The sequence below is a fragment of the Nelusetta ayraudi genome, unplaced genomic scaffold, assembly GCF_046127955.1.
Source record: "Nelusetta ayraudi isolate G7.1 ecotype Tasmania unplaced genomic scaffold, CSIRO-AGI_Nayr_v1 ptg000084l, whole genome shotgun sequence".
Classification (NCBI taxonomy): Eukaryota; Metazoa; Chordata; class Actinopteri; order Tetraodontiformes; family Monacanthidae; genus Nelusetta; species Nelusetta ayraudi.
Window position 1 is genome coordinate 1,362,414 of NW_027466134.1, and position 16,700 is coordinate 1,379,113.

Below are 16,700 nucleotides of genomic sequence, written 5' to 3' on the forward strand. Positions count from 1 at the left end.
TGGTAAATCAAGGATTTGTTGACATAATATTTTCATTTTTAGTAAACTCTGAAGGACTGTTTGCACAATCAATGTAGAATTTGTGACATTTAAATCAATGTTTCCAAGGTTATAAATATATATTTTATATTAACTTTTTTCATTTTAATATGTGATGTGAATAAACTTTGAATCTCATTTTATAAACCAGTTGGTCAAAAATGGGAGAACCAAACATTGATATGGCTATCACATACATCTACAGTATGTTAAAATAAATAAATAAATTATAATCAAGGATAGCTTCACAAAGTAAAGGAAATGGAATCTGGTCCGAACTCCTTAACTTCTTAGTAGAGCATGTAGCCATGTGTCAGCACAATATGTCCCACATTTGTTGTATAACAATGCAAGAACAAGACCATCTCATCCATGAAGGATTTTCTTCACTCACTGAGTAAGAGCAAAAAAAAAAAAAAAAAAAAAAAAAATCTAGTTTAGACTAGAATTTATTCCCAGTTATGTTCAAGATTTGAATGTCTTTTTTGTTGATCTGCTCACGCAAAGCTGCTGTGCTAATTTAACGGTTTGTCCTGCGGTGAAGAGTCTAAATTCTTCAGTGACCACATCACCATGTCAGCTCTGCTTCTGTGTTTCATCTAAATGACTGTTTATGCAGTGGTTCAGTTTTAAAGAGAAAAACTTCAAAGAGAGTCACCATCAGATTTATTAACACAGTCTTATTTTACAAAGGCATTTATGACATGAGCTGTAGTTGTAGGTTATCAATCAGATTTGCGTACAGGAGGGGCAGTGATAGTTTAACTAACTGCACAGAATTTTCCATTTCAAGTCACTTAAAAACAAAATTTAGCTTTTTTTGAAACCAACTTTGGCGGCCCCTGCAGGCCCAACAATAGAATGTCAGTTCCCCCCCCCCCCCCCCCCCCAGTCACTGGTCTCTGTGGATTTTCTCCAAATACTATAGTTTCCCCCACCGTCTAAAGGTTTGAGTGTGCAAGGTGAACCTGTCATAAACTTACAATGTATTCAGTGTATCTCCCTGACTTTGCCCCCAAGACAACTTGAATAGGCTCCAGCAGCCCCGAGTCCCTGACTGCAGGAGAAGTGGTGACAGGAAAAGGAAGGATGGGTGGACAAAAAAAATTCTGCTAGATGTGCCAGTTTCCACAACAGCCTGGCTTCCTGCTCGCTAGCCTGCAGTGCATCAAGCAACAAACTCGACTCATCCAAAAATCGTATAACAAATATCAAAATTTTATCTTGGTATTATATGATGATTTCAATACGGTAATACGCCAGGTTTAGAAAATAGCTCTTTTAAATCTTCAGCGCTTCAATCAAAATAATATTTTTACACCAATAAAACAATTACTCTTTGTATTGTAATAGTATTTTTCCTGTCTATATAAGTTCTCTAAACAGTTGACTCTGAAGTCAACTCTAATTCATGAATTTTTGTAGCCACACTTGCTTCTGTACAAGCAGCATAATAGCAGCTCCTCTGTCATACCTGAACAGCAGCAGTTACACCGTAGTGTACCGAGACGGCCCGGGACATGAGCGGAAAGGAGAAACTCCACCGGGGAATTCCGACAGAAAAACGGGGTTGTGAGTGGCTGATGGCCTGACCAGGGCTTGCCGTTTCTTGCGGTCAGGCTTCTGGTATCGGAAGTTAAACGGTGGCCGCAGCGCGACGGGAAGTCCAACCTCTTCAGAGGACGAATCAAAAGGATCGGGGCGCCGCTGCTGACTTAGCAGCCCTTCAGCAGACTCACTGGAAGACGAGGGACTGATTAGGTTAGGGGCACTAACCACAACAGGGGGGTCAGAAGGCGCGCGGTCACTGGGCGCGGGGTCAGACGGGGGTGGTTGAACATCGGGGGTCGGTGTGGGGTCAGAGTGAGCAGTCTGCGGGTCGGTTTCCGTGTCAGCGATCAGAGTGGAGAAGGTTGGGACGACGGGGCCTGGAAAGAGGTCGTGAACCTGAGGCTCCACCGGTCTGAGGACGTCCACGTTCTGCAGATGGAGGGACAAATATTGGACCGAAGCACTTTTAATTTTCCCCCAAAACAGCTGCACAAACCTACAGCAGTCAATCATGCACTGTTGCGCTGCGCAACCGCAACTCTTTAAAGAGCTAACAAGACAGCATAATTATAGCACAGGAACATGCAAATTTAACACACACACACACACACACACACACACGCACACACACACACACACACACACACACACACACACACACACACACACACACACACACACACACACACACACACACACACACACACACACACACAGTTTGAAACAGACATGGCAGACAAGACATGACAGTGTAATTACACGGCCGGTGGCATTGATTCAGGAAGTTAAATTAGCATTTTCAAGGCTGCTTTAGCAATATTTGAAACAAAATACAGCATCAAACATTCATCACGTCTCGACCAGACTGCGGGTTATTACTTTGCCTGGTGCAGTCCCATGGGGTAGAGGAGGACTGACATTTCATATTACATTTCTCTGTCTGAGTTTGAGTTTTTCCCACTCCGAACTTACTTCTATATTTTAACCCCTTCAAGGTTTAAGTCCTTTCAGGCAAATGCATGTTTTTCGTCTCTCTGTAAATTTATGTGTGGGCTATTATCCCACATAGAATAAAGGAAATGTATTTCGTGAAGGTTGCTTTAAACGAAAATACATTTTCAACTGGACGAGGAATAAACTTTTTTTTTATATATATATATATATATATATATATACCTGTGTTTTATACATTTCGCAGGACACCTGCACTTCGGGATTGAGGTTCATGTCTCCACGCAGAGATCCTGTGCAGAAGCCCGCGGTCTGAAAGATGAAGAAAAGGAGGAGCTCTGCTCATTCAGGTCGCAACAAGAGGACAAGGTGACGGAGTGAGTGGGAAGGCTCAAAAGATGCACATAGTTAGTCATAAAATGATGACTGAAAGCGGAGAGGAGCTGTCAGTGCCCTTTAATGGAAGAATCAATTACTGCGGCCTTTCAGTGGCGGTAAAACTAAAAATTAATCTGTCATGTCCTCATGGGGGACTTCCAATAAAAGTCCCAGGCACAGTAAACAAAACGGTGATGGATGTTTATTTTATTTTATCAAACATTACTTTGAGTCATGAACATGTCAGAGTGTCAGCACAGGAATCAATTCTCCAGTCCTGCAGCATGTTTGCTCCAATTTGTCCCATCTCTATCTCGGAAAGCACTTATTTTAGACATACCAGAATTGGACTGGAAGGGATTTTTTCTTTCTTTTCGTCAACAAATTATTTCAAATGTGCATTTAGTGTCTAACGCTCATTCAAAATCCAGTGCAGAGTATTCCAGCTACCTCAGTGTCTGAGTCGAGCGTCCGCCGCTGGCAGCTGCCCCGTTCTACCGCCCCCTCTGGACACTCTTGGATGGTGTACTCCACAAAGCTTGCTTTCACTGGGTGCACCTCGAAAAACAAAATAACAACATGATAATAAAAGCGTCACATTTCTGAAGCAAAGGTAAAATGGAGGTTACAGCTTTGATGCTGTTGTTTTTTTGTTTTTGTTTTTTTACACCTACACAACATTTGTCCCTGGTCGCCCGTTTTTACTCAGAAAAAAAGTATGTCCAGAGAGTCAGGTGAGGAAATGAAATTAATTTTAGAAACTTCCCAGAAGGTGCACTCGCCTTTTTTAATGAATTAAATTGCGCTGCCTCAGGGTGTTTTCTCTCATATTTTAATTGACGTTAAGAAATGTCTTTTCAGCCATGCCTGCGCTGCAGCTCTCATGATCCTCTTCACTCCGAGACCTGCGCTCAGCGTGGACTGTCTCTTGAAGTGGGCCAATGTGATGGCGGCAGCCTTCAAGGCATGCTGGCTGTCCACAGGCAGCAGGAGGGGGCAGGTGGGGCAGATCAGCTGGAGCTTCTCCGGAGGATCTGCAGGACCAGGCAGACGGAAAAAAATGCACAATCTCGCTTGTGCAGAAACACTTTGTTTTGAATAACCGCTTTCTCCCTGATCTCTCTCTCTCTGCCAGGTTGACCATATTTCAAACCAGGACTGGCAATGAGATACTTCAATAATACTCAAAGATAAATATAATCGTCAAAGACACATGATCATTTTTAGATTAATGAAATATATGCCTCCTCTGTGTGGATAGTTACTGTATATACTATCAATACTATCTATAACCAAAGACACTAATTCAGATAGACTTCTCAGAGGTGGAGGATTATGCCCAGAATAATCTCTTTAAAAATAAATTTCTTGTTTGCAAAAAGAAAATAAAAGAGAAAAATCTAATGAAAAGAGTAAAATCTCTGAAATTGAAAATATGAAAGGAATGATGTCTCTTCCGTATCTGAAAAATCAGATTGTAATTCAATAGCTTGGAAACCAGACATTTTCATCCAAAAACAAACAAAAAGACATTTAGCCATCGTAACGTATGCTAGTTTTTGCAAGTGGCTATTATAGGTCTGGGAGGTATTGTTGGCAGCAAGACAATCTCAGAATGGACACATCAGAGAAAACATCAGAAAACACATCTAACCCTGAGGCTGGAGCAGGACCTCAGACTGGTGCCATGAATTGAGGCTTTCACTGATACATTAAAGCCTCAATTCCAACGTGCTCGCCAAAATTGGACAGAAGATTGGAACCGTTGCTTGGCCTGACGATGGGGTCAGAATTAGGTGAAAGCATGGATCCAGTCTGCCTTGTATCAACGTGTTCAGGCTGCCACAGGTGCGATTTTGTCAGACTGGTATTTTTGTAGATCCCTTTTGGGCTTGTTACTGCCGAATGAGTGGCGTTTAAGCACCGCTACTCTCTCTGAGTGTTGTTGCTGACCACATCCACGTCTCTATGACCACAGTGGACCTATTAACTCATGGCTGCTTCAAGCAAGACAACACGCCATGCTACAAAGATCAGATCATGTCAAACTGGTTTCCTGAACATGGCAGTGAGATCACTGGTCTCTGTCAACCTTCACAGTCATGAGCTTTCAATCCATGTCTATGTTTTAATCTTAATGTGGACCAGAAGAATATAGAACATTGTGGCAAAAAAAAAACAAAAATCCATTGCTTGTCTTACCTGGAACCAGAGTGCAATCATAGCTGTACAGGTAGGAGTATTTCTCTGGTGTGAGGAGAATGGTGGTGTTACAGTTGCCAGAGATTTGCTGCAAAGAGACAAAGAAGAAAACACAATACATAACTGCATTCAGAAATGCTTTTTTCAGAAGTCTCTCTTTCTGCATATTTACATCTGCAACCCCAATCTCAAGATCTGAGGTTGAGGAGGAAATTGGAGGTTTCATTTACTTCTAAAACTTTGGCATTTTTAAACTGCACCAAGTTTTACACAGGTATAAGGGTTAAAGTTGAAAATTATAACGTAAAAGTGGAATTGCCTCTTGATAAAGTGTTGATAAACTCTCGAAATGCAAAAAGCAAGATGATCATAATGTCGCCCACCAACGAGAGAAATAAATGAAGGATCTCTTTCAAACGGAACGTGACTCTGGTGGCCATGTGCAACACCGCGAGTCCCCGCAAGCGCAATGAACAAACATGTTTTTGTGGATGCGCACGTGAGTCCTACCGTTTCCATGAATGGCCTGATGTCACAGCGTTTCCATGGTTTTGGGCTGCCGATGTGACACTTGGTCTCCAGGACATCCAGGTCCAGGTAGTACACATTACCCGCAGGGCCCTGACGAGCACAACAGCAAACATGAGGCCCAAATAACCACACCAGCGAAAACACAGAGACACAAACCATCCTGTAGGGTCTAATCAAGACCATTTTTGTGCACCATCTCCCGTACGCTGCACAATCCCCCCAAAACACCTTGGGAAATATTGATTTGTGTGGTAGCGCCGAAAACAAACACATTAAGGAGTTGTAGCTGCAACCTTGTTCCTGTCGGGGAAGTTAAGCCGAGCCTCTTAAGACTCAATCCATCCCGCAGCTGCGTTCGCCAGCCTCCAGCAGCTGACAGCATGCAGTCCAAAAGGCCTGTAATGCCCCCCGATAGTCCCCGAGCTACACGACCTGCACTTTATTAACAGCCACTTCGGCCCCGAAGGCCGTGGGGCGTGAAAGCAAATGGCTTTGCACTTCACAGCCCTTTTAATGTTACATTCATTACAAGTAACATGCAGCCACTAGTCGGTCCGTCACAAGGAAGCGCCTGCAACAAATATTGATAGTCTTCAGTCGTCGGTCTTTACATGCTAATGTGATTGCTGCCATTGTTCATGCTGATGTGCGGCCTCCACACGGACGGTCCTCGAGGGCTTGTCGGGGTACCAGGGTGGACCAGAGTTTTAATCTAATTAGAATTTGCTCAGAGCCAGTCATCACATCGTGACGATGACAGCGGAGGGCTTTTGATGAGATAGCTGTGCGCATGTTATTACAAGTAACAGCACAAAACAAAAACCACCAATTTTAAACGGGATCCCACTGGGATGAAAATTGGTCGCTGCTGGCTAAATCCATCTTATCCATCGGACCTCCTTTTTTACCGCAGAGCTGTTTTGATATTTCAGCACGACAGCAGAGGGAGAGAACGAGCTTTGCACAGCGCTTCCCCTGTTAAACATCCAACAAACACCCGCTGCGACGGGATTACAAGAACCCCAGGCGGCCTGTCCGTGTTGGGAACCCGTGGCTGGCGCTACTGACCTGAGCGTGCAGGTGGACATTTGCAACACGGTTCAGGGCAAACTTGTATCCGTCGGCCCGGTCCTCGTTGATGTAGGTGATGGCCAGACGGGAGAGCTTCCCCACCGTTTTGTCATTGCAGGGTATGGGAGAGAGTTCGATGGGCGTCAAGGAAAAACCGTCGGCGCTCGCCAAATCAGCGCAAGACAAAAGAAGGCCGGCTAGCAGCAAAAATATGCAGCAGGCAGAGTGGCTCATGGCTGCACAGACGAACAGACAGACAAACCGACAGAGGGAGAGAGAGAGAGAGAGAGAGAGAGAGAGGGGAAGAGATCCCAGCCAACAGCTTCAGGACAGAGTGCGTTCAAAGTGAAGTTTGTTCTCCTGTGTTGACAGTCAGTCCTCGCAGTGACTTTTGGAATCAAAACAGATGGTGAAATGGTGTCGAGGGCAAAGTTTACTTTGTGCCCCACAATCTCTCAATTTGTGAATGAATGGGTCAGACGGTCGCAGAGCGTTGACAATGCTGGAATTCATTTTATTTGTGAAATGCTTTTTTATCCTCTGTGGCAGAGTGATTTCACTAAGAACTCTGCTTAACCTCAAACAGTGACAAAATGAGCTGGAATTCATCAGGTAAAAAAAAAAACTAAGAGTTGGTCAAGCCTTCTGTCTGTCACACAAGTGGACCAATAATGGATATATAGTAATTAAAACTGCATTAACTTCCAGCATTTCTTCTTCATAGTTTAAAATGGTTTCAATAAGAGGCTCGTAGCTCGGAGAGGACTTGGAGATTTTGAATCCGTGAGCCAGCTGCATTGTAAAGCTGTTAGAATAGGATACAATGTTAAGACTATTTTGTCTGGACAAAGCACAGAAACATTAGTGGTGCATCATCAACTTATTTTCAACATTAGCTCTGTCTGTGAGGAACCTGGTAGACAGTCTCCACAGCTCAGTGCAGAATGTATATTTAGAGTCCTTTGCCATTTTGGAATGGTAGAATATTTTGTGCCAACAGTCGTCTAGCTCTTACATCATTTTTGGAAAGCTCCCAGATGGCCTGGTCATATCATCATAGATCTTTTAAAGTCTAAGTTGGTTTCAGGCTTGGTAGACACATCAATGATTTCCAAAACTTTTAAATTGAAATGTGGACGTGTTAGACCAGAGGTGATTTTTCCACTTTCTACATTCCCTTACTGCAACTTAGAATTGTGGATAATGTATTTCCTGAACTCACCGAGCAAAAGATACTCCATAGAACTGCTGTTTTTAGCTGCAGTGGCACCTGTAGGATTTTTCAAAAAAAAAAATCCTACACAGTAGCAAATAATAAACTCCTCTTTGTGAAAACATGCAATGTGTTAAAAACTACATAATAATTCCTCGTTCCTAAACTACTGGACTGACTGCACTCACACACGCTCTCAAACTGATGAACCTCACTTCATCCACTACAGCCTAATTCCATACAGTTAGGCTGTAGTTACGGTATACCACCAGAGGGGGGCACTGTTATACTGATGTCCTCTAATGCGTGGTCTTCTGGGAGAACTGGGTTAATGATTCTCTGCTATCCGGTCTCTTGGGCTTACATTTACGGGCACATAACAGGGATATTTGTATTAATTGTACGACACAAAACAACACGATGTTCATCTAACCAAGTTTTTCTTGTTCATTAACTGGCAACGGGAATTATTTGATCCCCTCCATATGCTCCAACATTTCTTGCCTGAAAACAATCCACTGGTTATCCAATTAAACATGAAACGGAAAATAAATCCTATGGATATGGCATACACAACATATATTTACATCATATTTTTTCCCCGCTTTTTTTTAATGCTTTTTTTTATTATTATTATTTTATTTATTATAAAAGCATTAATGTAGCAGAGCTTCACTGTCGCTGAGACAGGGTGGGTGGGGTTCCTTTTAGGCATTCAAAATGATTCCATTGTTCTCTTGCAAGACTGATGAAAGTCGGCAGCTGAGAATAAAGTGAAACAGGCAGGCATGATCTCACACAGACTTTCAGTGTGAAAGCAAAACACTGAAGCCATTTCAAAAAAGAATCTTGTCAATGAATATTTGAAAGAAATTATTATTCATCTTGTCAAGCCAGACCTGTCGGGCTGACGGGTAAATATCTTGAAATACCTGCAGATAAAACCTCAGCGGCCACTTAATCAGGTGCACCTTGAAGTAACTGGTGAGTGCATGTGGTCTCCAGACCTTGGTTGTCACTAGTGGTCTTTTGAGCTACTGTTGCTTCTCTATGTCTCCAACCATGTCTCCAATTATTCTGACCTCTGACCCCTGAAGTCAACAAGACATCTTTCTCCACACAACTGCTGCTCACTGGCTATTTTCTCTTTTGGGGACCATTCTCTGTCTGTAAACCCCACAGATGGTTGTGTGAGAAAATCCCAGTAGATCAGTAGATTGGGGAATAGTCAGACCGGCCCGTCTGCCAACGAAAACCATATTCATCGTGTTCAAGTCAGTTAAACTCCTTTTCTTCCCCATTCTGATTGCCAGTAAGAGCTTCAGCAAGTCATCCTCACCTCTTCTACATGCTCAAGTTGCTGTCATGTGATTGGCTGATGACCTACTTGTCTTTACAAGCAGTTGAACATGGTACCTAATAAAGTGGCCAGTGGCCAATCACACATCAAATATACTGATGTCTTACTATTGTTTGATGCCTGTTTTCAGATGTATTAAAAATCATGCCAGTTCCAACACTTATTCATGGTGTCAAGATAATAGATCACAACAATTCCAGCCTTCCAAGCCTGGCAGCTACAGTGAAGCACTCAGCTTTTAAAAGGTTGTGAATATTGTCTTTTGAACTTAAGGTAAGTTTGGTTTCAGGCACTTTGATTGTGAGAAATGATGTTTTAACTGAAGCCTTTTTTGGCCTGAAGCCTTAGGAAACTTCACTTTGAGTACTTGGGTGTGCATAGGAGTTTATTCATCCATATATGATTTTACATATTCACTTGGGAAAGAGCACGAAGAGAATGCTTAGGGACACAGGCGGTAGAGGCAGTTTGACGTATTTACCAGGAAGCTACAGTTCACGGCTACTTATTTGTGAGAACACAACAACGGATGCGCATATTGCGCCACGGTGAGCTGAGTTTTGAAAATCTCTTTCTAAAGCCAATGAAGGGAATAAAGTCAAAACATCTTTTCAACCAAGAAAAGCATTCAGTGACGTCCTTATCTTATAACGTCAAAATGCCAGGCAGCTGCTACTGCAACATCAATGCTAGTCTAAAGTAGCATCAGCGAGGCTCGCAGTCACTTTATGCCCTTCATTTCTTCTCCAGCCAACACTAAAGAGGAAGCTCATTGATCGTGTAATGCTGCTGCTGCTGCTACTGCTGCTGCTGACGACGACTGAAAACGGCGAAACTTGGTCAGATCTCCGTGCTCAACTTCAGACTAGAAATCTCAGTGTTTTCCGGCTACACTGCAACACGACCAACACGTTCATCCCCGAATGCGCTCGAGCAGCCACAAAAGTCCCTGGAGGAGCAGTACAGTTTGTACTTTTTTACATAAGTTCCCACTCCGGTGGTAAAAGAGCTACATTTGGAGCGGCTCAGATATTTTATGTCAACTCCGAGTGGCTTCCTTTGGTGAGCAGCTGCCCGGGGATAATCATTTAACCCATTTCAAATATTCACTCAACCAGGTTCAGCTCCCTGTAATGGCACAGAGTAGAGAGACTCACTCAGTCGAACAAACTGCTAATATCAGGAGAGATGGGGGCGGGGGAGGGGATGCGCTTCAATATTTTGTGTGTGTCAGTGACTTAGTGTTTTCCCCCTGCACACACGCCTAAGTGCTTCCAGTGTGTTGCACACTCGACTGTGCGCGGGCCGACGTTGTGCCGCGCGCGTCAGTGTCACCGTCGGCGGCAGAAAAAGGCAGAAAAAGTCTGTGGGGGAGAGATAAGAACGAGCGAGGCCGACTCCAAGGACTCGCTGTGCACCAGCGCAACCAGCCAGACCCCAAGTTTAGACAAACCCTCCTTTGATGTGAGCGTCAGAGTTAATCTGCTCTCGCGCCCGCCGCAGCAGAGACGATGCCCCGGCCCAGATACGATCTGGCTGCTGCCACCGGGGCTCCTGCTGTGCACTTTGTACGGCGACGGGTGAGGCGAAGGAAAGAAGGGAGGAGGAAGAGGAGGAAGAGGAGTGGGTGAAAGGAAAAAACGTTTTGGTCGGACGCGCTGTGAGCGCCGCTTTGAAACCGTTTCACTGGAGCCACTTGCGTTGGGAAGTTTTTTTTTTTTTTTTTTTTTTTTTTTTTTTTTTCAAGTGGCGTTTCAGGGGAGTTCATTAGCGTTGTTTTTTTTTGTTTTTTTTCAGAGGAGAATTTTGCTGTGACATGGTCGAAATGCTGCCTCACAGACGGCTCCACCTTGCCAAGAACACATTTCTCGGGGAAAAAACTGGCAGAAATCTGCTCCTGCGTCACATCGGCTGCCAGTGGGAGAAGAGAGAGGAGGAGAGAAGAGGAGAGGAGTCGGTTCCTTCGCTCCATGCTGCATTTTAAGGAAAAAAAAAAAAAAAATGGAGGGCCAATGACGTGTCTCCTCTTCCTCTTTAGAACCATCTGGGACGCACATGACTCAGTCAGGGTATTTGCATGAAGCCTTAAATCGTTGCTCTGCTCCTCCCTTACAGACATACATGAATGTTCAGGCAGAAATGACACCAGCCAACTTTCTTTTTTTTCCATCCATGGCATGTCATCCACTTTATCTCTATTTCGCACACTTTCACCCATTATCTTTGCTATTTGACTCTCACTCACTGCTCAGCGTTTTTTTGTTGTTGTTTTTTTTCTAAAATATGCTGCTGGGTTCTGCTTTTATTTTTATTTTTATCTCATTGGTCACAGTCTGCATCAGTGGGGCACGCATTTAGAACAGGAGGAAGCAGGGAAATTGATAATTGCCTCACTCAAATAGTTTTTTTCTGTCTTTTTTTCGAAAGAAGGGACTTGGCTGCAAGACTTATTACACACCTTTGTTGCCAAACGAATGCAAAGGCCTTTAATGTCACAGTTAAGTGGTCGAACGATCAGTGCCTGTTAACAAAGCTATCGCGGGTGATTGGAATTGTTCACATCAGTGGTCACAGTCATTTTGTTTAGTTAAAGGACTCAGCCTCGGATTTCCTAATTCCCCCGACCGGAGCGCAACTCACTGCAGCCACAGGAGAAAAAAAAACAAGACTTAACCAAGAACTCAAAATTATTGCATTTATTGGCAAATACACAGTTTTATATTAGTTTTATATAGTATTTGGCAATAGAAATATTGTTTAAATCTTGGAGACCCGGCCCTGAATTCATGACTGCTACTTCCAAACATTTAACGGAGGTCATGTCATTCAGATGCCTTCAAGCGTTCACTGTGGGAGATGTATCTATATGCTCCGTGACGGCTGATGATGCCTTTTGTGAGGCTGAACCTCGTCCCTTTCAAAGTTTCAAAGGTTGGCAGCGCTGTGTGTTCGGAGATGCTACTGCTCCACAACATGCTTATGCTGTCAACAATTCGAGTTGCCATCGCCTTTTTATAGTCTCCAACCAGACTGTCCGTTCCACTGACCCCTGACATCAACAAGGCATTTTTCTCCACACAACTGCAGCTGTCTGGATATTTTCTCATTCAGGGACCATTCCCCGGAAAGCCTGGAGATGGCTGTGATGTTGTGAAAATCCCAATAGACCAGCAGCTTGTGAAATACTCAGACCAGCCCGTCTGGCACCGACAACTATCTCACATTCAAAGTCAGTGAAATCCTCCAACTAGTTGTCAAGTTATCTTTACCACGGCGTCGTGCCTGCATGCGGTGAGTTGCCGACTTGACTTCATGACTTCATTCGCAGGCACCGAGTTATCTCACGCCACAACCTCGTGGTCAGGAGTTACCTTCGATAATGCAAATCGACAGACGCACTCCTTCCCCAATCAGCGCCACCAGCGGCAAAAGGGCCCGGAGGAAATCTTCTGCAGACTGGAGTCTACTAATTGGCTGATCACTTCCACTAATTGCCTAATTGTTGTTTTCCTTTCTCCTTCGTATTAGTCTCTCCTGATTAAAACAGGCTTTGGCTTGAATGTACCCCCCCCGCCCGACAAACACAAACACAAACGTGCAACAAGTAATGACCAAATACTGAAAGCGTGATAAAGGAAGCACAGGTGTACAAATGTGCACAGGAAATTGCAGGAGCAGCAGGCGTCAACCTGCGCTCAAATTCACAAGACCATGAGTTATTTTTGAGCAACTGTCTTCCACAAAAGCATTATTAGACGATCAGAATTATTAGAACACAACATTTATTTATTATTATTATTATGAGGACCGCAGATGATGCCCTCGGAATCATGTGACCACACTGTGGACGCCGGTGCGGTGATTTAGCAGAGGGACGTGGAAACGGTGCAATACAGAAACCCAGAGCCGGAGATGAAGACGCACAGTGTGAGAGACTGCCGGCTCAATCACTGAATGTGATTGAAGTGTCGCGTGTGCTTCCTCAAACTGTGGCCTCCATGACGCATTTGCCCACTCCCTCAATTTACCTGCTCGTCCATCTCCGAGACGCTCCACAACCGATCACCTGCTCCCCGCTACCAGGAGAGCAGAATGGAAAAGAAATTACATTGAGGAAGTAATATCGGTGCATTTTGGAAAATACACAACTGTTCAAAGGTTTGAGGTCAGTGACTCATTTCTGCATTGAACACCACGACAAGCAGCTTCATGGAATAATCACTGAATGCCTAAAGATCATCACTGATGCAGGGAAATCGGTCAGGATGTGCTGAAGACATTATGGGATGGTATTGACAGTTGTTGCCTTGCGCAGAAGTTGAATGCTTTAAAACTGTGAAAAAATGTTAACATTTCTAAAACAAAGCTCTGTATTCTAATCACCCTCAGTTGTGTGCGCTAAACCATAAAAGCGGACACCAAGCATCATGGTTTATATTTTAGACCGGCTTTTAGTGTGTTCACACAGAATTTTCCACACTTGGAATTCTCTCAATCACTTTTAATAAGACATTGGAAATGGTTTGTGTTAAACACTAAAATCTTCCCATACTTGCTAAGCGCATCCTGACTGATTTTCGTGCACTCATAATGATCACAGAGCATTCAAGATCATTATTTATTTTTTTTAAACTAGCTGTTATTATGGAGTTCAATGCAGAAATGAGTCAGTGACCCCAAACTTTTGAACAATGCACATCAATCACAAGCTGTGATAAATCTCTCCTATTCTCTGATATGTTGAGCATGCTGAAAAGACAGATGGGCTGTTGTGTTTACTTTCAAATTTTGAAAGCAGTGGATTTTCCTCTTTTTTTTTTGGATCTGTGCTCCTCTGTTTGGGCAAGTGTGTTTTGTTTTTTTTGTTTATACTGGAACGAAGGGGTGACAGAAGAGTCACTGAGTCAACGACTGACCTCGTCTAACTGGCTGCGTATCAAACTCGTGACAAGTGAAAACTTTTGCGGCCCTAAAGCCTATTTATGCGCTCATACGGGGCCCCTTTGAAGTCGGCACTTAAAAGCACCACTAACTCACCCTGGAGGAAGAGCCTGGCACACTGAGGATGCTCTGGATGTCTCAGTCTCTGTTTCTCTGTCTGTGCGTGCGTGCCTGTGTGTGTGTGTGTGTGTGTGTGTGTGTGTGTGTGTGTGTGTGTAGTTGCACGGCCACGTTTGTGAAAAATGTGTTTGCACACGCATGTGTTGGGAGAGCGCCCGCCTCCTGCTTTCGCCTGTGACGGCTACCCTTTTTAATTCCTATTTTTTACTTCTGTATTTCCAGACTTTGCACCTTTTCTTCTCTCTTTATTTGTACGTCTGGTTCGGCGTCTGAGGCTGAGGCAGGTTTTGTTTTAACAAGATTTCACACATTTTACATCCTCTCATCCTGCCGGCCATTTTTCAACTCCGATGTTCCTCTCCGCTCCAGGCCCGAGCCGCGTGAATTGTACCTGCGCCGCTCCTGCAAACGAGCCACTCGGCTACAAAGACCACATTGTATTTCTCTGTTTTATGTTTTATATACCACGGTGGTTTGCGTGTCTTTGGCTGCGCGCCATTTCAATTATATCTCGCGTTCACGTTCTGCCGCCTAATCTTTTAATCTCACCGCCATCCACCTCAGCTTCAGCCTCGTGTTTGAGAACCACTTTCCCCACTTTTAAAGGTTCAATGTGTAAAATTTGACCTGCTTTATGATTTTTGATATTTCTGATATGTGTATACATGATTTTGGTTGACGAATAGAAGGACATTGGACGAGGTATCCAGGCTTGTGTGTGCAGGCCACTGTAGTTCACTGGCAAGCTTGGGAGAGGTAGGGTCAGCAAATTAGTGCTGCAATCTAAAATCTGACCACTAGATGGCAGAAATGTACGCACTGTACCTTTGACGTCTATCAAACTGTAAAACCCTCATTTATTTCTTTGCGTGACACACAGCCGCTTGTTGCTGAGCGAGTCTGTTGCAGTGCAACGTACAGTGATGTTTGGAATTTTAATAACAACGTCATTTTTGTCACTCATGTTGAGGAATATGACACATTTTATACACACTCGGTCTTACACACCCGTCTACATGACTTCAGCCCGTACAGCTTCTCTTTTAAGCAGCATAAAATCCCAGTAAATAAACACCTCCTGCCCAGTCCAGATGCTGTTTATTCTGTATTTTACTCCCGCTGCAAAAATCAGCCTGCCCTGCGTTCAGTAGAGAGGAATGAGAGCTGTGAGCAGAGTTTGACTGTGCTGTAAAAGGGGAGTATATATATCAGAAAGGCATATTTTCTCCATTGGGTTGACACCATATACAGAACTGTTATATTCTCCTCTGGAAAGGTCCATTTAAGGGTCATATCATATTTTCTCCACTTTCAAGGAGGAATTTTCTCACTTTTCTTTTTGTGCTAGTCAAAAAGTGGCGCGGCCAATTTATCATAGGTTCATCCAAGAATAGTGCTGCATATTCTTTTTTAATAACTAATCAAAGGTCAACATTGGGGCTGTGATTCATATAGCTTTGGTATTCTCCTCAATAGGCTTTCATGCTCACATTCCTCTTGAACCCATTCCCCTTCTGCTTGGAATGAATGGAATGTCCAGATTTGTGCTATGTACATATATACTGTATATATTGTGGCATCATTCCACCAGTATGTTACAGCTTATTTCAGATGTAAAGTTTTTTAAAAAAAAATATATATATACAGAGACTGCAAAAATGAAGTGGATTGAAGTGCTCCCAAAATAAAATTATATGATTTTTAGGAAAAAAATTGATGGAGATATTAGAGAATCTGGTGTGGTTCTGAAGATTTTGAAAAAGGCACCGACTGGCGTGTCACTGTTGCACCATGCGGCCCCTTCGCGGGAACCTCTCTCCGACTGGAGCTGCGCCTGGTTTGATGTTTAAATGAAGACGCCTGCTGGGGTTGAAATAAAAATTCAGGACCTGGCACCAAACTCCCTGACAGTCCGCTTCCTTCTTTGTCTGCCGGTGCCACTCTGTGCGCCTGCCGCCTCTGACCAACTATCTGCCTGATTGCGCTCCCTCTCCCTCCCTCTCTCTCCCTCTCTCTCTCTCGGCCCATCAGATCAGTGCTGCACGCGGTCGGGGAGAGAGGAGGTGTGAAAAGCTCACGCAGAGAAGAGCAACCCCGGGAAATGTCAGCCAAAGAATGACTGAGACCGGGAAAAGTGTGTCAGCGTGCGTGCGTGCGTGCGCGTCTCTGCGTGTGCCCGCAGTTGAATATGCAAAGCTAAGCGTGCGAGTTTGTGTGTGTCTGTGCAAGTCTGTGTGTGTCGTTCTTTCATCCTCTTTGGGTCCAGTTTCAAAATCCTGTCCCCAAATGTTTGTGCTGGACATGTACAGCAGAATATCAAACCTTGTCACTTTCTTCAAATGA

At 43.8% G+C, this 16,700-nt stretch overlaps 1 protein-coding gene across 1 annotated transcript; it reads right to left on the reverse strand.

The window, feature by feature from the left end:
• Nucleotides 1-938: 938 nt before the first annotated feature.
• Nucleotides 939-7,089, reverse strand: LOC142900675 (fetuin-B). Its single transcript, XM_076045086.1, has 7 exons — nucleotides 6,721-7,089; nucleotides 5,632-5,742; nucleotides 5,122-5,209; nucleotides 3,787-3,953; nucleotides 3,370-3,477; nucleotides 2,767-2,853; nucleotides 939-2,019 (listed from the first exon to the last, which is right to left on the reverse strand). The coding sequence occupies exons 1-7, from the start codon at nucleotides 6,955-6,957 to the stop codon at nucleotides 1,528-1,530; spliced, it is 1,290 nt and encodes a 429-aa protein (XP_075901201.1). The 5' UTR covers nucleotides 6,958-7,089; the 3' UTR covers nucleotides 939-1,527.
• Nucleotides 7,090-16,700: the final 9,611 nt, after the last annotated feature.